Source organism: Cucumis melo, chromosome 5 (assembly GCF_025177605.1).
Source record: "Cucumis melo cultivar AY chromosome 5, USDA_Cmelo_AY_1.0, whole genome shotgun sequence".
Classification (NCBI taxonomy): domain Eukaryota; kingdom Viridiplantae; phylum Streptophyta; class Magnoliopsida; order Cucurbitales; family Cucurbitaceae; genus Cucumis; species Cucumis melo.
The window spans coordinates 6,077,087-6,103,292 of record NC_066861.1 but is presented as its reverse complement, the minus strand read 5'-3'; the positions used below and the strand labels follow the sequence as shown (position 1 = coordinate 6,103,292).

Below are 26,206 nucleotides of genomic sequence, written 5' to 3'. Positions count from 1 at the left end.
TGGATCATTCGACATTTTTCTAGAAACATTCTTAAAAGAGAACTCCGATTTATGGTTTGCAGATTGTCATGGGAAGAGATCGTTTTCTTTTTTCCCTCCCCCAACAGAAAGATATCTGTCAAAAGACAGGAGCAATTAACCCCCTAAACACCATCTTGTTCAAAATAATAAATACCTCAACTTAAAAGACATAAAAGCATTACATTAAAACAGCTAGCAACACAACGACGAAATAAGACTTCAGCATATCTTTTACAATCACACAACCATGGTAGCTCTTATTTTGATTTTTCTGTCCTTGGTTGCGCAATCCATATCAGTAATTTACAAAAGGCAAGATTACATATAAGGTAGTAGTAGTGATAATAAGCTGCATCGGAGTTTTGAGTTGGGAGAGTAATCAATAATCTATGTTGTCAATACATCTTGTATTGAGCACTCATATTCATCTTTGCACAATACTCAAACAAACTTCCATCATAACATCTCCTTACTGCCTCTTTTGACAGATACCCGTCCTCGTCCCTAGCCAGCACGTATAGTATGAACCATTCCAGTTTCGACGCTATCCTGCATTCGAGATTTCAACAAAAATCTGAGTTTATCTATGAATAGAAGAACACACGAAGATTCATATAAACCATTGTACCATCCGTAGGGGTCGAAAGCTAGACGGTTGGCTTCAGTCATGTCCCATATCTCACCAAGCGACAACTTGTCTGGTTGTGTCCTAGCGTACTTGCTGAAGATGTTTTCAAAATTCGCAGCTATATACCTGCTCGTTTGTTACATCTTATCCTACATTACTCAATATGATACCAGTACACTTTCAAATGGCAAAGAAGTAAGAAAAGTTACATACCTTCCTTCAGTGTCATAGGTTCCAGTGTCGCTGCCATGTTTGTCTCTGTGAATGTTGTGAATATAGATTGGAAAGAAAGGTGATGGAATCCATCCCTACAAATTTTCATCAAATCATCAAAGCTCTCTATTTAGTTACAATAACATATAATTAGATTAGATATTAGTAATTACCTAGATTATAACATGAATTATGATTGATTAAATGTGGGATTTTGAAGTAAGCTTTGAATATGATATGCAAGTAGTTTTAAGTATTTGCAAATTCTACATGTACTTACTTGTTGAGTGCGATAGCTCATGGCAAAATTTATAATAACGGCCATAGCTAGGGACATTATCATGTTGAATCCAATCGCTCTTAGCCCTGAAATTTGAAAAAGCAATGATATAGTAACGTTGTTATTCAATTCCGATTTTCTGCTTTTAAAATGAATTTTCTTTCAACAAATGTTGTTTTTTTTAAGGTTTTAAAACAGCCAAACTTACACTATATTTACGTTCTTTATTGCAGGAAATTTATTATTAAAACTTCATTTTAAGCCTTTGCAAATAAAAAAAAAAAAAAAAAAAAAAAAGGTAAAATCTCATACGGTAAGGAACTTGTTTTGTTCTTTTTCTTTCAAAATAATTTGTATCCTTTCTTAGATAGTCAAATTTAAGGAAAAAAAGTTCTTCAAAGCTATTTTTTATTTCTTTCCCAAACATTTGACTTGAATTTTTAGACTACTGGTGAATAGTGGCTAAAAAAAAAAAAAAAGAAGACATTTGAAGGTGGAAGTTGGGCTTAAAATATAAAACCAAAAAATCACTAATAAGAGCCATTGGACCAAAAAACATTGTAGTAAGAACTTATAAAATTAGGCTTATATATTTAGGAAATAGAAGTAGTACGTACTATCTCAATTTGAAATTAAAAAAGGAAAAAAAAAAAATTTTGCATGCAGGTTTTGTTCTAATTTGACATAGATTTCGAAGTTCATATTTTCAACCCCGATTTGAAAGAGTAGTTAAATCCAAAGTTAATATGGACTAAAAATGAAAACAGGGACGAAAAAGAAGAAAAAAAATTACCAACATAAGTCTCCCAAGGGTAAACGATGCCGTTATCATCTTGGTCAAAGAAAGCAACATGCTGTTGAAGCACCGTCATTCCATAGTGTTTATGCCCCACCGTTCCCGTCGGGTGGTTCGAGTCCGCCGCCACCAAAGCCCTCGCCAAATCTAATATTAAAGCGACAAATAAAACATGTTTAATTTTTAGAGTAAACTAAAGAATTAATTAAAACGCTTGCATGCATGCTCACATGGCTTGGGGAGCGTGGTTTCGAGGTCGTTGCGAACCCTTCGCTCCCGAGTGACCGGCGCGAATCGGGCCTCGGTAACGGTGGCTTCGTTTTCCATCGTCAAAGACATATATGGGGGCGGGAGATCAGATTGCAGGTAGCGGTGACGATGGAGATTTGGGGTTTGAGGAAACAATAATTTGATTTTATAAATATATAAAGAGGGAAATTGAGTAGAGAAAGGGATTGGATTGAGGTGGCTTTGTGGCATGGCAACATATTATGTTTGGTGCAGCCTCATTTTGACACGTCTCATCTTTCCTTCGCCGCTCTAACTTCTATATTTTCTCTCTCTTTCGATGATATCCATGCCATTCCTTTTTCTTTTTTCCACTCTTCTTCTTCTTCTTCTTTTTCTTCTGTTCCAAATTCTTTTCTACCTATCAATTATGTCTTAACGTTACGGTTATTATTATAATTATCGTTATTATTATTCTTATTAAATGTTACAACTGAAAAATGGTCAATTTTAACTATCTTTGTTTGTCCTCAGAAAGTAGCTAGAGGCAAAAGACACCAAAATAATTACGATAAAATGAGACACCTCACGAATCGGATTTCTATTACGATTATACGACTATGCCGATTTTTATTATGTTTAGTAAACATGGTCTCAATATATCTTTTATTTATATCACTTAATTTCAAATGGTTCTACTTAAATTATTTTAATAAAAAATTTTATAAAAGATAATAATAGAAAAACAAAATATTTATACTTTTTGGTAAAAATTTACTACACATGATTTTATTACAAAGTGTGAGTATTTTTCTTTATATAGTTTTTGACAATTCCTTTTGATTTTTCCATATAAAGTTAAAGAAATGATTTTAAAACTTTGTATTCGGATGATAATTGAAAAAGAAAGAAAAATTAAGAATTTAATAATATAGACTTTTATCTATAAATGTATTAATTTAGAAAATAAAAAATGAGGAGGTTTATTATTTAATTTATCTTAAAATTCTATGAAAGGCTTTTAAATCCAATCATTTTGGTTAATCGGAAAGTTTTTAAGTAAAAACAAAATTTGAAATCACTTTGATATATAAATTAACAAGTAAGCTTATATATACATATATACATATGTATTTGTAGCAAGAAGCAAACCATGTTCATATGAATACAATTTTTTATTTTTTTGTCATCAAAAGCTCACTATATACTTATGGATTAAGATGTTTTATGTTCAAATCTTCCTCTTTTGTCTTACTAAAAAAAACTTAAAAGAAAAAGAATTGTACATAAAAAGCCTTAAAAACATTGCCTATATTACATTAATGTCTTCATGTTCTCATTTTTTTACAAAAGAAAACATTGAGTTTCAATTTTTTTTATTAATGTTAGTGGTCATTTACAATTTTGGGTTGATAATTCGGATAAAACTTTTGAAACCATTCTTTTATTGGTCATTCATCTTATACGAGATGAAGATGGAGAGAGTTTATGGACATACAAGCTAAGGAATACATATGTGGACTGTGATATATATAATCGTTTATTTAATATAAACGATGGTGGTTGTTTTTATGAAACCAGTTATATTTGAGTACATATTAAATATACTTACTAGAACGATGGTGGTTGTTGTTTGAGTACATATCAAATAGGAGTTTTTTAAAAAATATAACAAAGCGACAAAATATTTGAATGTATAAAATAATTCTAAAATCGAAAAAAAACCCATAAGCCCACCATAGAAAATACCAAAAATGTCTCATCAACAACGCGCATAATATATTTGAAACACAATCGTTTAGATTTGGCTATTTTTTTGTGCTCGATCGTTTAGATTTGATCGTTTATATTAGATTTTGATAACCAAATCTAAATGATTTATTTTTTAAAAATTCAATTCTATCGTTTAATTTAGTTACATGATTATTTAATTAATCACTAGTAGAAAAATGGCCTACGATGACAGTTAAATATTGTCATTAAAAGCTTTCGTGACAGTTTTTTGCAGTCATTGATGCGGCAATCATAGAAAGTATTTTATGACAGTTCTCCAAACTGTCACGAAATGTGGTTTTTCATGACATAGAATAAATGTCACGAATTCAATATCTTATGACAGATTATAACTGTCATTATTTATTTTCGATGACAGTTAATAGCTATCATTGTTTATGTTTTATGACATCGAATAACTGTCGTTGTTTACATTTTATGACATTGAATAACTGTCATTGTTAATATTGTATGATAGATATTAAATGTCATTATTTATCTTTTATGACATTTATTAACCGTCATCATTTCACTTTCCATGATATTAATTAACTGTCAATAAAACTTTTTCGATGACAATTTTTTTTACATTTAAATGTCATAATTTTGTTTTTAGTCACTATTTTTCTTGCACTATTTTTTATTGAATCTTGTTTTTCATGTTGCCCTACCATTACACAGACCAATACAATGATATATGTAAAGAAACGGTGAACGCTTTAATATAAAGAAACATACATTTTATAATATCGCTTTAAGTGTTGGTACATATATGGTTTGTTACGAACAAGTTATTTAAATAACTACATTTAAACCAGAAACTTTCCTACCAAAAACCTACAAAAATGCGTATACATCAATGAATTGCTGCAAATATGGCTTCGCTGCTCCAATGGATTCTGGCAAAACCTAGTAAGAAAATAAAAGAAAACAAAATTTATTCAACAATACAGCACACAAACTGCTAAATGAACTATAAAACTTCACACAAAGTCCAAAACAAAACATATTAGAGGCGACACATAAATACAAAACGCCTACATAAAATACACACATGATCTATAAACACCTACTATAATATGATTTCTATATTATAATGCAAAACGCCTACCTTAACGCATAAATTTCTCCTACTTCAATACATCAACAAAACTCCATTTGTATGGTGTTTGTATCATTCAACACTTCAGTTCTAAAATGAAGCACTAGAAAAAACTCCAAATACTCCCAAGAAACTTAATAAAAAGTTTTAAACTACCAGAAAAAGAAAAAAAAAATGTTGAAATAAAATTGATACCTCCGGAGATATAGCACGGTGAATGAGACGTGCATTGCTATGAAGAAAGTTTAAAGACTCTGCTAGTTGAAGCTAACCATGTTTTATTTCCAGTAATCCCATTTCCTGTAAAATGTCAATGAAGAACAAGCTGATGAGAATAGAGAAGCTTTTATGGAAACTACAAGCATTACATGATTAGTGATCCAAACAAAAAAAATCATAAGTATGAAACATATGAGAAGTATATATATGTCAGAATTCATTTTCTAAATTAACGAATGAAAAGGTCTATAAACAGAATTTCCCAACAAATTTCGGACAATGTTATACGTCGTAATCATTATAACATACAATAATTTAACACTTATATTCTTAGAGAGAAGCTCAAATGAGCATAATACTTCTCATATCAGAAAACAACACGATCGTCTTAGTATTAGTGAATTTAAAAAATAAAAAGAAATCTGGAAAAAAGCTATCTTATCCCTCAATGAAAAATGATGAGATGCTGACTATGTTTCTAATAGCCAGAACTAACTATAACTCTGAAGTCAATCTAACCAAATGTACCCTAAGAGTATTCCCATGTGAACTTCTACAAAGCCACTAGTTTAAGAAATATATTAAGCAGTTTATTCAATCATCATTCAATATCACCCAACAAAACAGAATCAGCTGCACGGGCATAGCACATTCACATACACATCACTAGTCAGGAGGACATATTGCTACTGTACCATGAACTCCTACACGGGCACATGAGCAAGAACGGCTTAAATCTGTAAACATCTAGCATAGTATATGTAAATCATTCAAAACATCATCTACAAATCCAAGTAATGTCATGAAGCAAATAGATGCAAAGGATGCATTGTAATCAACAAGTCACATAAAATTTAAAGAATTATTATATCAAAATAAGTCGATAAAAAACTAGAAGAAGCTATGCTTTCATTCAGGAATATATGAAAGAATGTACAATGACAAAAAAAATAAAAATAAAAAAACAACAACCCAACAAATGAAACTCAAAGAAACTAGGCTTAACAAACAAACTGTGTGTCAGACTTGTTACCTTACCTCCACCCCCTTCCAACTATTATTTCCTGAAATTTTTCCTCCAACTCTACGAAAAGATTCTGCATTTTTCGTAGTGTAATATCAACTTGGTGGCTCATCACACTTGTGATTCATTGGTACGGAAATATATCAAAAGACAATATTTGATAAGCAAGCCATATGCTCATAAACATTCAAATGAATAAGAATATTCCCAAGAAAACATGTTACACCTAACAAACGTCCACACAGTTACAGAAGATCCGGATAATGAAATTTAGAACATCCAAATTTAGCATAACAAGATATATGGCATCCAAGTTTTGCCATGATTGTTCCGAAAGTAACAAGATAGAATCTTTTGTATGCTAATTATTTAGTGCAAGCTTTTCGTTCAAAATTCAATCCAGACATACCACCAAATGAATGTTTTAAAAAAATAGACTACAGTTTTTCACATTAACACAAAACATTTCAAAGTAGAATGAAAACTTACATTCTTAGTCCGTAGAGTGTTAATTACAGATGACTTTCCAACATTGGGATACCCAACAAATCCCACAGAGATAGCTTGTCTTGTCATTTTTTAAGCGGGCAAATTGCCTCAGCACGGATAGGAGAGAATCCTAGGAGCAACAAAAAAGGGTTTTAAAACCACCGTTAAAGATCATGCTTCTTCTATATTGCCAAAGATGATAGATCAAATGATTCCCTTGTGGATTTTCTCATGACCAATATGATCAAAACATAAAAAATGCAATTGTAAATAGAGGGAGCATTAGAGAGCTTCAAATACTATGTTGTTTTTACAGAAGGAAAAAACTACATGAAATCGACTAAAATATCATGATCTATAGTATAAGGACAAAACTGTAAGGTCTAGGGATGTTAAATTTAAAGTATAAGAAACCATCTCATATAATCATAATTTAATATAATCATAATTTAATGAACCTTCCATCTTCTAACACAGAAAATGGGATGAACGAGGTTGAAGAAAAAGATAATTGAAGGTCTTCAAAATTGATTAAGAATGACTCACATTTTCCCATAAATAACCATTTTAGACTCTTAGCAAGAAATGAATCTTCACAAAATTGGTAATATTATGGGGTCCTTAATTTAATAATAATAAAAAAAAACTTTCCAAAGGATTTGTTGATGCTTGCATGAAATGCTAGAGTTGGATATTCTTTAGATAACACTCCTAAGCCATCCCTTTGTTGCCCAAGCAGGAATCAAATCACACTGAAAATGCCATTTATTAAAATGTCTCAGCCAGCCATAAAGAAGTTATCAAAGAATTCAGAACCAAGTAGGTAACTTTAAAATCCAAATCAAAGATAAGGTAAAACCTTATTTAACAGAAGAACCACGTGTTTGTGCTTGCAATGCTCTTTCTAATGTCTCTCTAAATGGTAACACCTTGTTCCTTGTGGATCTCTTGCATCTAGAACCTAAAACAATGACAAATAATCAGAAGAGAAGTCGAATGGAAATGCAAGAAATGATAGGGGCTTTTGTATTAAGTTGCAGGGTAACACAACACAATTCTGACACGGAAGGAAAAAGATAAGAAGTTTAACATGTAAAATGTAATAATATGCAGCTGTGCAAACTATTTGAAGACGTTTCTTTCCAAACAAGAAATAAGGTAAACAACATTTAGGAATAATAGTTACAATATTTACAACAAACCTGGACAACAACATCTGAAGAATCGATTACTTTGTAGAGCTCACCCCATATACGTTTACTTTGACCCTTCTCAAACATAGTATGTCGAACTAGGTCTCTAAAACCATCTTCTTCGCTTCCCTCTACAGTAACGTTTTCAGCATACTTTTCCTCAAAGTCATCTAAAGAATAAAGAATAGGCAATAGGAAAAATAGCACTTTTAACATCGGTGATGGCAACAAAAAAAAATTGAAAGAAAAAAATATATATTGATTTTTTATAATAAACAATCTCATTGATGAATGAAATAATCCAAGGACATACAAGAGAACACTATCAAAGGAAATATAACTTGTCTTCCTTAGTAACATAATTCTCTTATAACAAGATACCATAATGGATGATTGTCTTAGCATACATAATGATGTCATAGAGCATTCAAAGCTTCATCTACTATATGAATCAGTGAGTAAGATCAGGTGGGAAGGTGAGAGATAACAACACTAACACACTCAACAGGCATTGGACAACCTTTCTTTTGTCAAGTTTTGATAAAAAAAAAAAACGATACAACAGCTAAGAACATTGGCAACAGTGGTGTAAAATATGTGTATAAATAAACCTTATCTATAAAAGAAAGTTAACCTAAAAACACTTCAAATCAACAAATTTTAGAAAAGACCTACCTTCTGATGGTCATTCAACAGGGAAAGGGGCAGCTTCCTTTCCTTCAACATCACATTATAGCTACTTGACATCCGTTTTTCAAGCTCTTCACGGAAAATTTTGAGCTCTTTCTAGTTTACAACTCGGGTATTCCCTATCAATTCAAGTAAATACAGATCATTATGCTTCCTCTCCAAAATCTTATCACAACACAATACAGTAGCATTCAGAATACAAGTTCATTAAATAATGAACAAGGAGAGAAATGTAGGCATGACACCATCTGGAAAAATGATCGAATGAGGCCACTGTGAGAGCTCCCAATAAGCATTGACTAAAAGTCCAAAAACCCACATGCCCCTAAATTCCTAATAACAGTATGAAATCCATCTTGCAAGTTACTCTCATCCAACGTTGTGCCCCATTGTTCTGGTGGACTCCGAAAATTTCTCCCCCATTTGTTAAATCAACACAAAACGTTCAAACGATCCGCTAATCAGCTTGTAAACATGCCACTCCAACCTGACGGTCACTTTTTTCCTACAATCTCAACCAAGAACAACATTTTCATGCCCCCCAAGGAACCCTTTTATGTGCTTCTCTCAACGTGTGGGACAAAAAAGCTAACTAAAAGAACCAAGCAATTGAAATAGAAAAGTAGGAAATGAAATATTGCAAGCATATAAAACACAAATCAATAAGAACATACCGAACCAGCGGCGATCGGGTTGAATTCGTGTGTCAGGTAACTCATTCGACTGAAGGTCATTCTTCAACACCTTTCCTTTCCGATCACGCTTTGGCCTCGTATTATACATCTTGAGTCGTCGCACCGTGGCGGCACTATGCCCATTCATGAAAGAAAAAGCAAAAAAAAAATTCTTCGAGGATTTAAGAGAAGGGAGATGAACTAAGACTTACAGAGGGTAGCAGCAGCGTTGAGGGAGAGGAGATGCGGCGTTCAAATCGAAATGGTAGCAGTTGCCGGTAACGTTCGAAGACGAAGAAGTTAAGGATAGCAGCAGCGACCGGCGGCGTTCAGGGAGGAGACGGGAACGGGAGGAATTTTGCGTTTGAAGAAGAAAGGGATGGAAGGATTTTTGCGTGAGGAGATGAGGGTTTTGGTCCCTTTTCTTTCTTTTTTTTTTTTTATTTTAAAATTAGTTTTATTTTAATAAATTTAAATTAAAAAATATTTAATTAATTCTTTTAATGCCTTTACATATTATGGCAGTAAATAACTGTCATGTATTTGGAAAATCCGAAAACGATGCTTTTTCCCTCCAAAACGCGCTCTTTGACATTTGATGACAGTTATTTTTTTCTCTCCTTTCAATTTGGGATGGAACAACTGTCATAGTAGGTGGTTTTTCTTGTAGTGAATTGAGTTACACAATCGTTTAGATTTGGTTGTTTAGATTTGACTACACGATCATTTAGATTTGGCTACATGATCGTTTAGATTTGAAACGATTTTTTTTTTCAAAATCTTTTAGATTTGGTTATCCAAATCTAAACCACGTAAAAAAAAGAGAGGAAAAGAAGAAAGACGGTACACACAATGAAAGAAAAAGAGAAAAAGAAGAAAGATGGAAAGAAATCACAGCGGAAAGAAAAGAATAAAGGAAGAAAGACAATAAAAAATCAAGAAGAAAGATGAAATGACAAACCTGAAATATTTAAAAAATGACTAATTTGTGTGTTTTGTTACATAGGCGCTAAATATTTTAGAAGTTTGTTATATTTATGAAATTTGTTTGGATACTTTTAAATAAATAATGAAATATCTTATCTAATATAAAAATCAACATAAAAAACGAAAGGGAAACTTACATAAATGTAACAAAACTACAAAACTATAAACTACCTGTAACAAAACTCATAAAGTTAGCCATTTTTTAAATATTCCAGGTTTGCCCTTCCATCTTTCTATTCTTCTTCCTGATTTCGTCTTTCTTCTTTTCTGCGATTTATTTCCATCATCTTTCTTATTTTTCAATTCTTTATTTATGTCGTTTAATTTTTCCATCATTTTTCTTCTTTTCCTCTTCATTTTTTTTGCTTCAATTTCTTTCCTTCGTCTTTCTTCTTTCTTTTTTTTACGCGTTTACATTTGCTAACCAAATCTAAACGACCGTGTACAATAAAATAGCAAAATCTAAAAGATCGAGAATATCGAAAAAATCATTTAGATTGGAATAGCCAAATGTAAACGATCGTATAAAAAAAATAAAAGATTGTATATAAAGAATCTTGTAAAAAAATCATTGAGATTGGAGTAGCCAAATGTAAATGATTCTTTAAAAAAAAGTAAACGATTGTGTAAAAAAAATAAAAGATCATGTATAAAAAATCTTGAAAAAAATATCATTTGGATTAGAGTTGACAAATGTAAACGATCGTGTAACAAAATTAAACGATGGAATTGAAAAAATAAATTGTAGTCATATCTAAACGATCGCATATAAATTATACAATATTTAAACGATTGCATATAAATTATAGTCATATCTAAACGATTGCATATATATTGAACCATATATAAACGATCGTGTATATATTGAACCATATCTAAACGATTGCGTATAAATCGCAAATATATTACACGTGCGTTATTGACGGTATGGTTGACGGAGCATTTTTTGTATTTTACATGATAGATCTTTAGGTTTTTTTCATTTTTAGAATTGTTCTATAGAATGTAAATATTTTACCACTTTTTCATATTTTTGAAAAGGCCCTAAAACAAAATTGAAAATAATTCTTATTAAATGTGGTTTTCTCTCTCGGAAAACTTATATTAAATGAATTTTTCCCGTCAATTAAAAATGAGAAAAGATTATATTAATAGTATTTTCCCTCCCTGTAATAAATGTATATTTCTATCTCAATGGAACTTCAAAAGCAGAAGAATATTTATTGATATATGTATTTCTCTCTCCATCAGTGTGAAAGGGGTAAAATATTCTATAATTTTCTCAAATTTTCTTCGTTGAAAATGTCAAATTTTATGAAATTTTTAAAGGCTAATTATGATATGTAAAAATTTTAAAAATAATAATTAAAGTGTATAGCAAATTTTTTTAAAAAATTTCAAATATAGAAAAGTTTATATAAAATCTTACAGATTGTATGCCAATATTTTTTAACATAATCTATTATGATAAGTTTTGACGAATTTTACCATATTTTTAATTTTCTTTGTAAAATATTTTTATATATATTACTATTTTAAATTTAATTACAATATTTATAACTATCCATATATTAAATATAGTAGGAAAAAGAGGATGTTTCATGTAAAAACCTTTCAGGAAAGAAAATTTTACGGGCCATGGGTTGGGTATAGGAGGTGGGTCCAAAGTTTTGGGCCTAGGGCTTTTTGTCTTCGGTCTACGCACCTATTGATTGACTCCGAGAACACCAATTGCTCAAGAACATAACCCAATCTACCAAGTTTAAAGCCTAAAACTTCCGCTCAACTTTGTCCATTGATCGATAATTTCCCTTTTCTTACCCCCAATTCATTCTAGGGGGTATTTTCAGCGCCCAAGATATGGCCGGTGAGGTAGCGGTGGAGGGTGCTGTGGCGGTGGCGGCGGCGGCGTCAGAAGTGGCCGATTCCAATCCGCAGTCCCATAAATTGGAGAGAAAATGGACCTTTTGGTTTGATAACCAGTCCAGGCCGAAGCAAGGTGCTGCCTGGGGCACCTCTCTCCGCAAGGTCTATACCTTCGAAACCGTCGAAGAATTTTGGTGGTACGTTCTTCCATTCCCCTTTTCGTCGTCGTTTAAATTGGGAGGTGGGGTTTCTTTTTTACCACTTCCGTAGCGCTAATTTATGTTTTGGTAGATTAGGGCATAGCTATTTTGATGTTAATTTACTCCTACTGGATTTTAGCTATCGAAAAATGGGTTTTTGATGAGATCTGTTTCATTCATATATCTATATTTCTTTGAATTTTACGTTGTGGGTTCTGTTTTTATTTTTCTTTGAAGTTGAACCATGATTTGGTTTGAGTGTATTATAAAAATCCTAGTAGACCAGATTCTTTGGCTACGATTTGTGATTTCGGGCTTTTGTGCAGTTTGTACGATCAGTTATTCAAGCCAAGCAAGTTACCGGCGAATGCAGATTTTCACCTGTTCAAAACTGGAGTTGAACCGAAATGGGAAGATCCCGAGTGCGCTAATGGAGGAAAATGGACTGTCACCAGCAGTAGAAAGGCTAACCTTGATAACATGTGGCTGGAAACGGTATAGAAACCTTAGATATTATTTTCCGTCCTATGCTGCTAAAGTTTATTGTTTGCCGAATAAACTAATTTGGTCTAAATCTGCATATCCTGGTTATTGGATAGTTGATGGCTTTGATTGGGGAACAATTTGAGGAGTCTGATGAGATCTGTGGCGTAGTTGCCAGTGTGCGCCAGAGGCAGGACAAACTTGCTCTGTGGACCAAGACAGCAACAAACGAGGCTGCTCAGGTTTGGCCTTATTTCTTTTTTGTACCTTGTTGCGCTTGCACATTTTGTTGATTTTTTATGTAGTATTGTACATAGTGCTTAAGCCTGTCATCCACGAGATTATTGCATCTTCTCAGGACACACTTTGTTCATTATCATCTTACCTCTGGCTTGGCTTATTTCTTTTTGCCAACTATGATCTTTTCTGAGATCCTATGTAGTGTTCATGAATTTCTGAGAGATGCCCTATTCTTTGCTTATGAAAATTGAAGTTCTTGCTGTGAATCTTTTGATGTGCGGTTTACCAATTGTGATTTGCTCCTATTTTTTGCTTTCTTTTGGCCTCATTTTATGCTGATCTCTTTTGGATTGGTTTTTTTTTTACTCGGAAATTGGCTTCTCTGATAATAAAGTTCTGCTCAATTTTGTAAGTTTGTCAAAGGATTACTGTCCTTAATGCATCTTTTCATGTTTGTTCTTAGCATCTACATTTTTCTATTTCATCAGATGGAAAGCCATTGCATGAAAAATTCTTTGCCTTTATCAATTGCATTTATTAGATGACATTTAGAAACCAAGTTTACCTCAATCAGTAAGACTAAAGGGGAAGAGGTTTTAGGCCTTGTCATGTTCAATCAACCCCTGGCATTCCATCTGTTTGTAGTTTTGCTAGTCGAATTGTTTGCAACATTTAGGAAATGTTAATGTGAAGTAAATATCAGAATTATATGTATTTTTTTTTTTTGGTTTTGAAATTATACGCTAACCGTTCCCTTTATATGTGATGTGACAAACCATCCCTAAAAGCTGCCAAACTCAGTTCTATAGGTTCTCTGTGACTTCTTATTTTGTTACATTTCAATACAGATGAGCATTGGTAGGAAATGGAAGGAGATTATCGACGTAAATGACAAGATTTCCTTCAGCTTTCATGTAAGCTTTCAGTTTTATGGTCGTCAACATACTTCTCTTTTGTTTTTCCCATTTCTTCAATTAAATCAGTATTTATTTTGCTTTGTTACAGGAGGATTTGAGAAGGGAAAAGTCAGCAAAAGCTCGATACAGTGTTTGATCATTAACTGCATCATGTCGAGCTGCTAAATTTTGAGGAAGATACTAAACAATATATTTTCGACATACTTGTCATTGTTACATTTCTTTTCTTCTTTGGGTTTGTTTTTTATTTCAAGACGAATCAATTAAGATCTTCCATGTTTTGAAGAATGCGCAGAATTTTCCTTCAATGTAGTAGCCTTGTCAATTTATTATTTATCCGTTCCTATTGAGAAATATACTGATATTATGTATAATTAATTGTATTGTATGTTTTCATAATGATCTTAAGAGAACAGCGGTCTTGTGAGATTGCTTGATTATGAATATTGATTACAGAAAAATGAAGCATTTGTTGTGTCTAAAGAAGAGTGTGTTTTAAGAAAATAATATTACAGCTGATGAAGAGAATGGGATAGAAAGCAGGAGACAAAGAAGAGATTTGTGATGAAATCTCAGGCAAGGAATCCAAGTCTTTCTCCATTCTTCTTGGCAAGCCTGATTAGCCCTTGTCTCTGCTTTCCATCTGCTCCAATTGATTTGCAAAATTCTGTGATTACCTGAAAAAAAAACACCATAACATTCACATCACATTTTAGAGTAATCTCAACTGCATTACTTTACTCACAAGGTTTGATTAAATCAATCTGTTTGCCATGTTCTAAGCATCATTCGGGATAAGCAGTGAAGTCGTGAAAACATGTAACTTGTAAGGAGTTAACTACTTAAGAATGGTATGGTCATTTGAGGTGAGCAGTAAAGTCGTGAAAATCTGTAACTTGTAAAGAAGTTAACAACTTAAAATGGAATGGTTCGGCGATGATGGAGGACATGGACTTGTGGACTTTTGTATTCAATGTGTGTTTGAACATTCTTGGAAGGTTTTTTTTTTTCTGTTATTGTTAGCTCAACTTGTTGGGTTAAGGCAAGATTGAACAAATTATGAACATTTTATATTGGTTAATAAAGAAATTGAGAATTAACAAAAGGAGAAAAAGGGTACCTGGGAATGTAAGGCAATTGCTTTGCCTCTAAGCTGATTGAAGCGCTTCTTACCGATGATATTCCGAGTAACCACAACCAATGGCGCAAAAACCCCTTTCCCTTCATTCACGTTCTTCATCATCGGCCGGGATCTCACCGGCTTTCCCATTCCCACTTGCACTGGCCCCTGCTTGGCGAGGAGGGCCGGGTAGTCCTCTCCAGCGACGGTAGAGCCCCATCCTCCAAAGAAAGAAGAGGAACAGCACAATCCAGTTGCAGAAATGGAAGTGGCCGCCATTGAAACAGCTTCTTCCAGAGGCACTACTGAATTAAAAACTCCTTCTTGTTGTCCGTGTCCCTTTTTTATTTGGATGCGAAATGTGGGATGTGGGTGAGGGAAATCGGAGATTTGAGAGAGGAAACTTATGAGCCACAGAAGGGTTTTTGGCGTTTAGTTTAGTTTCAAAAGCAGAGATGTGAATTGGAATAATTCATGTGATTGTTGAATTGTATTGAAAAGGGTCTCTTTCTCTTATCGCGGTGGCTTCATCTCCGCCGCGAGGAAGAGGACGACCGGACCCCATTTCTCCATTTTATTATTAAAATTACTATTATTTTCTAGGTGTTCATAAATTTGATATGGATTCTTGTATTTGGATACCTAGGCTTCGGAATTGACCAACCTCATTCCTTTTCTTTCAAATTACTTTTCCCTCCCTGCATTCAACTAAAACTAAATCCACTCTATCAAACCACAATGAAAAATTAATCTAATCCAAATTGATGTATAGTTGGGAATGAACCTAAAATTGATTGTTTTGATTGTCTAATATTGGTTTATACAATCTTCAAGTCCTATTAAACTGACTTGTATTCGTTTTTTATATTTAAAAAACATAGTTAGCTAAAGTCAATTGTTAATTTGTAAGTTGGAGGACCCTTAATTTTGGAAGGGAAGAAAAGAAGGAATTGAATTTTAAGAATTGATGTGTTAGTGTTGTTGGGTCATTAACGTGGCTTCATTTCTTGTATGTGGAGACCATAATTTGATTAACATACCAAAAAAAACACCACCTCTCATTTTTTATTTCTCTTCTTGGACTCTTTAGTTGTTTCTTCCTCATCCCCATTTAATGTATTTTATTTTAAAAAATTTATTGTGAAATTTAATACTTTTTTCAAGACTTCTTTTCTTTTCTTTTCTTTTCTTTTTTCTTTTCTAAAAAATAAAAAGTTATTGTTGTTTGTTTAAGCTATTATTCTCTTGTCCAAATACATGTTCTCATATACTCTTGAAAAATTAGAAATAAGTTTAATTTATATTTCTCCGTCAAAGAAAGAGAAAAACAATTTTACCTAACATGACCCATAATTTAATTGATTATCAAAATATATATATATATATATATATTCTTTTATATGTCAAAAAGGTTGATTCAAATCTATTATACTTATATATATATATATACACCAAAAGTCTATTATAAATAGTTTCTTTTTTACTAATAACACTTGAATTACAAGAAAACAAACTTCGTTCGAAGATATTTTAATTTCGAGATTTCGAGAAAATTTTGATTTTTCTTAAATTAACTACATTAATTCTATTCAAGTTTTTTAATTTTAGGATATTGATTTTATACCGTTCAATAAATTTTACATACAAATGTCATTCTCGACAAACATTTTTATGCACTACTTCTTTTTTCTTAATTTTTAGCTTTATTTTTTTATCTAGACTTTTGTTTAGAAGTAATTAATTTTGCAAAAACCACAAAAAGAAAGGAAAAAGTTCTAGTAATTTTTCATCATTTTACCTCAAAATATTCCTAAACTTAATATTATTCTTCCATTTGTTTTTTATCTAATTAAGTCACAGTAAAAATTTCATAAAATAATTATAATGATTTTTATCATTTTTAATTTTTTTTTTATTGATATGATTTTCTATAAAATCGAAACCCAATAAAACACAACTTGGATAGATTCTATAAACTATTATAAAACTTCTCATGTGGAAGAACGTAAACTATGGTATAAACAGATCTTTTTTTTGTTCAATAATAAAAAGGTTAAAAAAAATCACTTCTTTTTTAGACGAAAATCATCGAGCTGTTTAACATTGAACGGATCAACGTGATCAAACTTGTTAGGGTCAACGTTCAGCCACCGAACTCCGTCTTCCCAATGGAAGAATTGGAGAACAATCTACGGAACCATAGACAGAGAAGAATCTGAATGCTTCAACAAATTCAAAAGCCCTTTCAATGGCATCACTAGCAACGCATCTCTCCGCCTCCCTTTTCCTCATCCCCATTGGCCTTCGTCGCCTCCTCTGTTCTTCCTCCATTTACCTCAACAACCCATCTCTTTACCGATCAAAAACCTGGTATTTATCAGAACCGAAATGGAAAAATTTCGATTTATATTCCCTCATCCTCCTCCTCCCCATCGTCGCCTTCTCTGAAATTTTCCTTTTTCTCGCTTTTTCCGGAAACCCCACTTACAGATTCGCATTCTCCCAGCAATCACTGGCCATTTTCTTCTTCTGGGCACTCGCCATTCTCATCGTTTTGCGGGAAAATGTCGACCCTCTTCTTGTAAGTGAGAGTTTCATCTTCGTTTTTGCTGGAATCGCTTTTCTTGTTGAGTATTCTGTGATTGGTAAAGGGATTACTGGTCTTGGTGGCGCCTTTTATCACATTTCTGGAGGATTAACCATTCTCTGCGCTTGTTCCTGCTTTTATTTGTCTATGAAACCATCTGCATTTTTCGCTGAATTTCTACTTTCCTCTGGTTTAACGTTTAAGGGTACATGGCTGTTTCAAGTTGGGTTGTCTTTGTATACCAAGGCATTTGCTTTGAAGGGTTGTCGTGCAATGTTGGTCTTGCCTGCTACTGGAGATGCTTTTGTACATTGTGATCTTGAAGAAGATGGTCTACGGGGCATTGCTTTGATGAATCTAATTTTCATTGGCCATGCTTTTTTAGTTTTGATCTTGGGTTTAGGTTTGATTTGCTTATTGTCAAGCAACAGGAAGTTTAGGTACGGTGAGGCAAGTGGCCCGTTGTTGGCTGAGCTTGGACCGGAGACTATGCTGATTCGCTCGTCTCCTGAGATTGAAATGGAGTGAAGCTGTATGGCTCCTCATTCCTTACTGTATCTTTTTACCAAATATGTCATTATAGTGAAGGGAAAAAAAGAAGATTTGTTCATTCATATTTTGCTTTTGGCGTACAGTAAATGTTCATAAGTTTCTCGTTTTTCCCCTGTTTTATTTTTTGTAGCTTTGATCAATAGAGAACTAAAGTAGATTAGTTTACCTAGTAGTTCATTTTGTCCAAGAGCTTCTCTTCTTTTGATCTTTCAGCCTTTGGCCAAATTATATGCTTTCATGTGACAGAAGAAATGGAAAAAAGACACCGTTTATCTCTATCTCTATCTCTAAAACTTGCAATTGATCTTCATTAGGCAATAACCAATGTAAATATTGAATTTGGCTGTGCCTTGTGAGTGTGTCTATATTCAGGATTATGTTTTTGGCGGGCAGTTTAGTATGAAGAAAGTCTTCATCTGGCTATCAACATGTAATGACGGCCTCTGATGGATAGCTGCAATTGTTTCTGCTGTGTTACCTTTGTTTCTATGCAAGGCCTCACGAACTCCTGTCAAAGAAAAGAAGCACAAGAACTCACACAAGTAATAGGGGTAATATGTCTATTGAAGTCCAGCACAAAATACACCCAGAATGTCCTTGCATGTTGTTGCTTAAGGTATGATGTGAGGAGCATTAGTTGGTAAATTTGATTGTTTTTGGCATGTGGATCGAAGTTCCATTAGTATCCCCTAATCACTGTGGCTGGGGCTGGGGCTGGGGCTGGGGCTGCTATCTTCTAACACAATGTGTTCTCCTTAGAAATTGTATCGTTCATTGTTTTCTTTTCCTTTCCCATCTATACATAGACAATTAATTTTATGTTGTGTAGCTAGGAGTGGGTAACTGCTGGCCAATATTAGTTTACCCAGTACTAGCAGCTTTATCACAGAATATCTCAGAATTTTCCATCTTAGCAGGAACTTTCCAAAGAAATAGTTTACTAGCTGCACAAGCTGCATATGGTTATGATTTTAGGCATGATGCATACTCTTCGGCTACATGTCACGACTGCAAAGTAGAGAATAGGAGGTATGGCCAATTTAGTATGTTGTCTTTGCCTTAGAAGGAAATTTGACCTACGGTTATAACATACTCAAAGTTGGCTTCCTCATTTCATCCAAATAGTTTGATTTGAGCAGACATGGCCCTGATTTGTTGCTGCTCTATACTAAAATGATTTTCTAGCAAGATAAAAATATTGACTGTGCTAGCCAATGCTTTATAAACTATAAACACAATGTTTTGAGTTGTGAGTAATATTTCTGGAATTCATTTTCAGAAGTAGAATAAAAAATTCTTGTCCTTCTCAAGAATTGTGTTTGATGAGAAGCTCAGTTGATCAAAATCAGTGTGGCTGATCATGATAACTTACAGGGTAATGGTGAATATTGCAAGTCTTGTAATGCTTCTTGAGTTCGATGTTTGTACAGTTGTGGGATAGTTACAACTGTGGTAGGTTCCTACTCCTTTTGAACTCTTTCTTAGTTCTATATTACTTTGATGCATTGATTGTGCTTCATTACTTGGTGTTCACGTATTATGTTTTATTTTGGTAATAAAATCTGTTCACTGCACACTCTGCTGCCATTTTCTTTTGTCAAGGATTAGAGGACAAACAACCAACCAAAATTTATCAAGGAAATGATTGTTTTTTTATACTCTGCATTTGGGTAGTATTACTGGATTGATTTGTGGCCTGATTTTGTATCCTTTAAATTCGATAGTCTCACAAACTATTTGAACTCAAATGTATATGGAACTCGCTTTTTGTATGTCATATCATATGCTTCCATTTTATAAAAATAGACACATAACCAATATTTTATGTCAGTAGGACAAATCTTCAACATGTTATTTGATTAAAAAATAATGTTCGCATTATCTTGTGGAAACAGCATGCATAAACAGAAGAAAACAACTTACATTTTAATGAATTAACAAAACAATCCAAACAACACCAGCTAGAAATCCTTTTTTTAAAAAAACAAAAAATAGAAAAATAGAAAACCTTCTACACAAACCAGCAAATCAAGAAATTTGATCTATCAAACCTCGTTTTTTCTTTCATTCTCTGTTTCTCTTTGCTACATAAAAGATAAGAGAAGAGATTCTTCAGCCTTTATTGTTTTAATGAAATTGATTGTGTTGTAGCTTCTTTCCTAGACTGATCTATGCAGTTCTGACCAACCAATCTGAGAGGCTTGAATGCACCAGATCGTTCTCTTGCATTTGAGTATCAGGTAAGCACAAATTTGATCTTGACTTTAATTGTGGCTGAATTGAAGTTGTGTTTGAACTGAAAATTGCTGGAGACTTTGCTTGAGTTGATGTCTTAATCTTGTTTTGCACCTGATGTTTAGTGAATGACCCTGCTTTTGCTTTAGCTGTCCTCCATTGAGTAAGATTTTCTACCGGTTTTAGTACAGAATGAACTTGTTGCCTCCTCTCTACAATATTATCATTTTCCAATGCGCATGATCTAAACTCATCATTGTTCTCATCATGATTTTCATCAATTTCACTATCATCCAAATCACTGTCACAATTTCCAGAATCGTCATCTTCTTCATCATCATAACTATCTTCACAATTCTGGTATCTGTGGTTTTGAGGGTATTTTCCGGAATTGGAGGTGGTAAATGCCTTGTTTTGGAGTGGTGTGGAATCAGTTGTAGCTGTTGTTTCTTGGCAATGTTCTTCATTTTTTACCTCTTCATCACTCTCTAGGAAATAGTCATAATCTGGGACAGGTTCATAAGTCTGGACGTTTAGATTAAAGCTAACTTTCTTCCTGACTTTGACCCAAGGCTGCTCCTTAGTTCTATCCCTGAAAAGGAACTCGGATCGACATCAAACGGTAAAGAAAAACAAAGTTTGACTTCAACTAGAAAGTCAGTGATTCGAATCTACAAACTTTATTAAATTAAAAAGAAAAGAAACAAAGAGGAAGTTGATAATCACTCATCACCTACCTCGGTTTAGAATTCTTAACCTCGAGTTTCTCGTTTGTATCGCAATTTGTAATTTGAGAGGAATCTAGAGGCTCATAACTTAGATGTATCTATCAAAGGATTTAGATAAGGAACCATCAATCAAACAATACAACTGAAGGATGATAGAGTTATAAAGTTGAGGCTATTACTTGGTCGCCAATTACGACTCCATCGGGTGGTGATCGGCGTTTCTTCCTATGCTTATGAAATCCAAAACAAGCAAGAAAACACCCCATCCGGTACCTATGGAAGCTCGTGGAATGGTGAAGATACAGGTAGGGAAGAAGAGGAATGAAAGTGTGAAGTTTTAAAAGACATTTGGCTCCAAAGTAGTTTGAAAAAAGTTGAGAATAACGTTGGTGTAATGAATGCAGTGCCAACCAAGTGGGTCTCTATACACTTTTTTTAGAGAGAGAAAAATTCAAAACATTTCTCAACACTTTTCTTCTGTTTTTTTTTTTCTTTAGAAAAATCTTCAATATAAGTAAAAGACTTGAATGTCATTTTTGTCTTTTCCATCTCTCCTTTTCTTTTCATTTTTTAAGTGTAATTTTTTTGGTCTTTTTAATTGATATTTTTGTCCTGTCATGGGAAGAATACTATAACACCACACACATACACAAGAACTAATCTACACAAATATTATTTGGTTTGTTTATTTATTTACTATTATTATTAATTGATCTTTAACTATAAATAATTGATTTTAAATTTAGTACAAATGCAATCAATCACAATGATAAAGTACTCAAACTAATTATATTGGAATAGTACTAATATTGTTAGAGTAAGTTAAAGCATATACTTCAATCAAGAAATAAAAATAGTTAGTCATACTCAATTGCACATGATAAGATAAATTCATTTTGATCTAACAATTAAAATGAACTAATGATATATATAATACAAATAAAAAAAATTAATTTATTATTAATCTCTTGCACATTTTTTAATTGAGATAAACAGTGGGTTATTATAATCCGTTATAATAGTTTGTGTTTAAAGTGTAAATTATTAAAATAATAAACATCATAGCAAGTAATAAAAAAAATAATAATTGTCATATAGTAAATATTGTACAAAATGAAAGTTTAAAATGATGTTTACTATAGTTAACTGAGGATGTATTTATTGGGGTTGTCATAACCTTACTCCAATCGATTCTTACATTTTAACTATCTTATCAACATCTCAGTCAAAATTAACAATAGATACAAATAAAGAATCACTATACCAATATAATAACTTTATACATGGACCAAAATAATCTATCTATTTATATTTATAAGCAATTTAATAGTAAATAGATTATTTTATTAGCTCAATAAATAAAAATTAGATACAATAATACATTTATAAATGATAGAAACAGTGGTTTCAAAAATTTCTTTCTTTTAAATTTAAAATGTGTTTATAAAAAATTGGAGTATTTGTCAACCGCTTATAATAGGTCTTTTCATTGTATTTTAAGTTATTGTTATAAAAATGTTTTAAAAAAATATTTTTTTCTTAAATCAATCTAAAAAAAACGTTTAATATATGAAGCCAAAATAAACAAAATATCAATTCCAAAATTTAAAAATTGATCTCCAATTGTAAACTTTCTTTTCCTAATAAATGATAGGATTTATATAAAGAAATTATTACAAATATTTTAATAATAATTTATTCATAAGTAAGAAAATATATTTAAAAATATATTATATTTTAATTTATTTTGCTATGTTGAAAGAAATTAAATATATATATATATGTATATGAAATTATTAATTATGAGAGTATCAATAATTGGTGTCCAATATAAAGACCCATTAGATTCCATTCCAACACCATTGGGCTTCTCTCTCTCTCTCTCTCTCTCGTGCCAGTCACGTGACTAACAACTCTTTTCATTGCCAACTCCCAAAAGAAAATCCAGACCGTTCATTCAACTTTCTTGCATCGAACGATCCCATGATGGAATCAATCCTCACCGTTGAAATGGCATACCTTCCACGCTCTGAAACCCTACTCCTTCAGCGGAAAAGCACTCTTTTTTATTACCCTCAGATTCACCAAAGCGCTCTCTCTCTCTCCTCTTTTCTCTCTCTTTCTTTCTTTGGAGCCCCAGTCGGCTACAAACCCTCTTCCGAAATCCATAACCCAGCAATCCAAAATTTCATTTTTCAGACAAGAAGAAACAAAAACCAGCCGAATCGATTTTCTCCATTGATTTGGGGTTTCTTAAGAATAGAAAAGAGGGAAGGAAAGGGGCAATGGATTCGGATCAAGGGAAGCTTTTTATTGGTGGGATTTCATGGGAGACTTCTGAGGATAAGCTAAAGGACTACTTCAGCAACTATGGTGAAGTTATGCATACGGTCGTTATGAGGGATAAGATCACTAGCAGACCCAGAGGGTTTGGCTTTGTTGTCTTTTCAGATCCCTCTGTTCTCGATCGAGTTCTTCAGGATAAGCACACTATCGATGGTAAAACGGTGGGTTAGGAATCTTGTTTCTATGTTCTTTTGATATGTGGAGTTTTTCCCTTTTTGTTTCTTTTTTTGATAATTACCATGTGGTTTTTTATTTGACCTTTTTTATTTTTTATCACGATGACTCTAGTTGGTGGATATGGATACAACTCATTTGAGTTTTTTTTTTTTTTTTTTTGGGGGGGGGGTTGGTTTGATTCCACAATGGCACTAAATAGTTTTCTTTTGGCTGCCAAATGTTTGATGCTTATTGGTTTTTTAAGGTGGCTTGTATTGATGGGCGTTTGCCTTACTGTTTAACTTTCGATTCATGTGTTTCCTTTTCTTTGCTTGTTGTTTTTGGTGATTTATCTGTTGGTTTGGTGCATTATTTTCTCTGAGGCGAGACATTGACAAAAGGGCCGGTTGTATTGTGTAATTTCATTTCAATATGGTTTATGTTTTCACTATGATCTAGTAGACCCAATCGTATTTCGTATTTTGTGTCTTTCCTCTTGGTAGCTAATTGTAGGGTATAGACTTGGAATATTGGAAGTGTGTTACTATGAATCTGTTGGTTTTAACTGTTCAGTATGTCTCAAGTTTTCTTTGCTTAATGTTATTTGTTCTTTTGCAGATGAAAGTTTACTAGATCATCAGTGTTCACACTGTTTCTGAAACTGTCTAACTTTATATATTCATATATTTTAAATTACTTTTTAGCATTTGTAATTTATACTCTTTTATAGGTTGAGGCCAAGAGGGCCTTATCACGGGAGGAACAGCAGACTCCTGCCAGAGCAAGCAATTCCAATGGTAGAAACTCCGGCGGCAGTGGTGGTGGAAACATGAGAACCAAAAAAATTTTTGTTGGGGGATTGCCTCCAACATTGACCGAAGAAGGATTTAAAGAGTACTTTGAGGCTTATGGCCATGTAACTGATGTAGTAGTCATGTATGATCAAAATACTAGGCGTCCACGAGGATTTGGTTTTATATCTTTTGATTCTGAAGAAGCTGTTGACAGAGTTTTGCACAAGACGTTTCACGATTTGAATGGTAAACAAGTAGAAGTTAAGCGTGCCCTTCCCAAGGATGCCAATCCAGGTGCAGGTGGCCGTTCAATGGGTGGTGGTGCTGGTAGTGGTGGTTATCAAGGTTATGGGTCATCTGGTGGTGTCAATTCAAATTCTTATGATAATCGTATGGATTCCAATAGGTACATGCAATCACAGGGCTCTAGTGGAGGTTTCCCACCTTATGGTTCCTCTGGATACAGTAATCCTGCGTATGGTTATGGTTCATCGAATAATGGTATGGGATATGGTGGTTATGGAAATTACAGTGGTTCAAATACTGGGTTTGGTGCCCCTGCAGCAGTAGCCTATGGCAACCCAAATGTTGCCAATGCTGGTTATGGGAGCGGTCCTCAAGGTGGACCTAGAAATTCATGGTCAGGTCAAGCTCCCTCTGGGTATGGAGCCATGGGTTATGGGAATGCAGCTCCTTGGGGTGGTGCTCCTGGCGGCAATGCTGGGGCTGGGAGTGGAGGACCTGGATCTGCACCCACAGGTCATTCTCCTGGTGGAGCTGCTGCTGGGTATGGCAATCAGGGTTATGGATATGGTGGGTTTGGTAATCAAGGTTATGGTTATGGTGGAGGTGATGGCTCGTACGGTAGTCAATCTGGTTATGGTACAACTGGAGGACGAACTGGTAGTGCATCAAATAGCAATGTTGGAGGTGGAAGTGGGGGAGAATTACAGGGGAACAATGCTTACATGGGTAATGGCTATGGGGATGCTAATGGAAACACTGGTTATGGAAATGCTGCATGGAGATCTGATGGGGGACAAGTAGGTTATACAGGTGGTTATGCCGGTGGACAAGCTCGACAAGCCCAACAACAGTAATTTGATGATCTAAAAGTGAACTGGATTTCGCCATGTTCTGTGTCTCCCTGTTTGTTTTATGAGAATTGAGATCGATGTTTTCCAGTTGCTTATTAAAAAAAAGTTTTCTTGTTGCTGACTGAAGCAGTGGCCCAATTTGGAACACAATGAGCCTGGTGGGGTTGCTTGAATCCAAGTAGCTTGCAGTATTTAATTTTTCTAGTCTAAAATAAGTAGCTGTTTTAGAAGTTTACTTGATGCTTCAGTTATTTAGTATTTTGTTGCCGAACGTAGTTAAAATTTGATCTCTTTATGAATGTCTATTTAGCTGTCTGGAATCAATTTTTATCTTTTCACATTGTTTGAGTTGTAACGATTTGTAGTCCTTTTAATTATCAGTGGTTTTATGCCTTCTACTTATATTCAGATATTTTTATGTTTCCTCTTGTTCTCTAGCTCATCAGGCATAGATGGTATGAAGAATTAAGTGATAGATGTTTCATTTCTTTATCTTACATTTCAAATAGGAATACAAAAGGTTTAGTGTATGGAGAGTTGTAGTGATAGATGATAGTGTTGGAGCCCT

The 26,206-nt window shown here is 33.4% G+C and overlaps 6 protein-coding genes and 1 pseudogene across 11 annotated transcripts; 3 read left to right on the top strand and 4 right to left on the bottom strand.

Moving 5' to 3' along the window:
• Positions 1 to 181: 181 nt before the first annotated feature.
• LOC103499452 (peroxygenase) lies at positions 182 to 2,382 on the bottom strand. The gene is made up of 6 exons (XM_008462462.3): positions 2,169 to 2,382; positions 1,936 to 2,085; positions 1,143 to 1,228; positions 863 to 957; positions 650 to 775; positions 182 to 570 (listed from the first exon to the last, which is right to left on the bottom strand). Exons 1-6 carry the CDS (start codon positions 2,275 to 2,277, stop codon positions 417 to 419), a joined length of 720 nt encoding a protein of 239 aa, XP_008460684.1. The 5' UTR covers positions 2,278 to 2,382; the 3' UTR covers positions 182 to 416.
• Positions 2,383 to 7,471: 5,089 nt separating this feature from the next.
• Positions 7,472 to 9,478, bottom strand: LOC127149436 (nuclear/nucleolar GTPase 2-like; annotated as a pseudogene).
• Positions 9,479 to 12,008: 2,530 nt separating this feature from the next.
• Positions 12,009 to 14,331, top strand: LOC103499451 (eukaryotic translation initiation factor). The gene is made up of 5 exons (XM_008462461.3): positions 12,009 to 12,380; positions 12,710 to 12,878; positions 12,983 to 13,108; positions 13,955 to 14,020; positions 14,112 to 14,331. The coding sequence occupies exons 1-5, from the start codon at positions 12,178 to 12,180 to the stop codon at positions 14,157 to 14,159; spliced, it is 612 nt and encodes a 203-aa protein (XP_008460683.1). The 5' UTR covers positions 12,009 to 12,177; the 3' UTR covers positions 14,160 to 14,331.
• Positions 14,332 to 14,427: 96 nt separating this feature from the next.
• LOC103499450 (protein PROTON GRADIENT REGULATION 5, chloroplastic) lies at positions 14,428 to 15,740 on the bottom strand. Its single transcript, XM_008462459.3, has 2 exons — positions 15,144 to 15,740; positions 14,428 to 14,700 (listed from the first exon to the last, which is right to left on the bottom strand). The coding sequence occupies exons 1-2, from the start codon at positions 15,420 to 15,422 to the stop codon at positions 14,596 to 14,598; spliced, it is 384 nt and encodes a 127-aa protein (XP_008460681.1). The 5' UTR covers positions 15,423 to 15,740; the 3' UTR covers positions 14,428 to 14,595.
• Positions 15,741 to 17,094: 1,354 nt separating this feature from the next.
• LOC103499449 (uncharacterized) lies at positions 17,095 to 21,789 on the top strand. 6 transcript variants are annotated; one of them, XR_007821310.1, is made up of 5 exons: positions 17,160 to 18,262; positions 18,655 to 18,898; positions 19,200 to 19,311; positions 19,657 to 19,734; positions 20,446 to 21,789. XR_007821310.1 is itself a non-coding variant. In XM_008462458.3 (2 exons), exons 1-2 carry the CDS (start codon positions 17,392 to 17,394, stop codon positions 18,256 to 18,258), a joined length of 657 nt encoding a protein of 218 aa, XP_008460680.2. In that variant the 5' UTR covers positions 17,183 to 17,391; the 3' UTR covers positions 18,259 to 18,560. The 6 variants fall into 6 exon arrangements, 1 of the variants encoding a protein (XP_008460680.2); XR_007821309.1 differs by having other exon boundaries at positions 20,434 to 21,789; XR_007821308.1 differs by having other exon boundaries at positions 17,095 to 18,262; positions 19,200 to 19,734; positions 20,434 to 21,789.
• Positions 20,110 to 21,559, bottom strand: LOC103499447 (uncharacterized). The gene is made up of 3 exons (XM_008462456.3): positions 21,425 to 21,559; positions 21,255 to 21,343; positions 20,110 to 21,109 (listed from the first exon to the last, which is right to left on the bottom strand). The coding sequence occupies exons 1-3, from the start codon at positions 21,509 to 21,511 to the stop codon at positions 20,452 to 20,454; spliced, it is 834 nt and encodes a 277-aa protein (XP_008460678.2). The 5' UTR covers positions 21,512 to 21,559; the 3' UTR covers positions 20,110 to 20,451.
• Positions 21,790 to 23,078: 1,289 nt separating the features above from the next.
• Positions 23,079 to 26,050, top strand: LOC103499446 (heterogeneous nuclear ribonucleoprotein 1-like). The gene is made up of 2 exons (XM_008462455.3): positions 23,079 to 23,752; positions 24,478 to 26,050. Exons 1-2 carry the CDS (start codon positions 23,531 to 23,533, stop codon positions 25,639 to 25,641), a joined length of 1,386 nt encoding a protein of 461 aa, XP_008460677.1. The 5' UTR covers positions 23,079 to 23,530; the 3' UTR covers positions 25,642 to 26,050.
• The last annotated feature ends 156 nt before the right edge of the window (positions 26,051 to 26,206 follow it).

Coding starts and splice junctions, on each gene's coding strand:
- LOC103499452 (XM_008462462.3), bottom strand. CDS start 2,277: ATGTCTTTGACGATGGAAAACGAAGCCACCGTTACCGAGGCCCGATTC. Junction 1,229..1,935: donor CCCTTGGGAGACTTATGTTG/GTAATTTTTTTT, acceptor TTCAAATTTCAG/GGCTAAGAGCGATTGGATTC. Junction 776..862: donor ACCTATGACACTGAAGGAAG/GTATGTAACTTT, acceptor ACAAACGAGCAG/GTATATAGCTGCGAATTTTG.
- LOC103499451 (XM_008462461.3), top strand. CDS start 12,178: ATGGCCGGTGAGGTAGCGGTGGAGGGTGCTGTGGCGGTGGCGGCGGCG. Junction 12,381..12,709: donor ACCGTCGAAGAATTTTGGTG/GTACGTTCTTCC, acceptor GCTTTTGTGCAG/TTTGTACGATCAGTTATTCA. Junction 12,879..12,982: donor ATAACATGTGGCTGGAAACG/GTATAGAAACCT, acceptor GTTATTGGATAG/TTGATGGCTTTGATTGGGGA.
- LOC103499450 (XM_008462459.3), bottom strand. CDS start 15,422: ATGGCGGCCACTTCCATTTCTGCAACTGGATTGTGCTGTTCCTCTTCT. Junction 14,701..15,143: donor CAATTGCCTTACATTCCCAG/GTACCCTTTTTC, acceptor TTTTTTTTTCAG/GTAATCACAGAATTTTGCAA.
- LOC103499449 (XM_008462458.3), top strand. CDS start 17,392: ATGGCATCACTAGCAACGCATCTCTCCGCCTCCCTTTTCCTCATCCCC. Junction 17,725..17,934: donor AAAATGTCGACCCTCTTCTT/GTAAGTGAGAGT, acceptor TTAACGTTTAAG/GGTACATGGCTGTTTCAAGT.
- LOC103499447 (XM_008462456.3), bottom strand. CDS start 21,511: ATGGGGTGTTTTCTTGCTTGTTTTGGATTTCATAAGCATAGGAAGAAA. Junction 21,344..21,424: donor GAGTCGTAATTGGCGACCAA/GTAATAGCCTCA, acceptor ATCCTTTGATAG/ATACATCTAAGTTATGAGCC. Junction 21,110..21,254: donor GTTAAGAATTCTAAACCGAG/GTAGGTGATGAG, acceptor GTTCCTTTTCAG/GGATAGAACTAAGGAGCAGC.
- LOC103499446 (XM_008462455.3), top strand. CDS start 23,531: ATGGATTCGGATCAAGGGAAGCTTTTTATTGGTGGGATTTCATGGGAG. Junction 23,753..24,477: donor ACACTATCGATGGTAAAACG/GTGGGTTAGGAA, acceptor ACTCTTTTATAG/GTTGAGGCCAAGAGGGCCTT.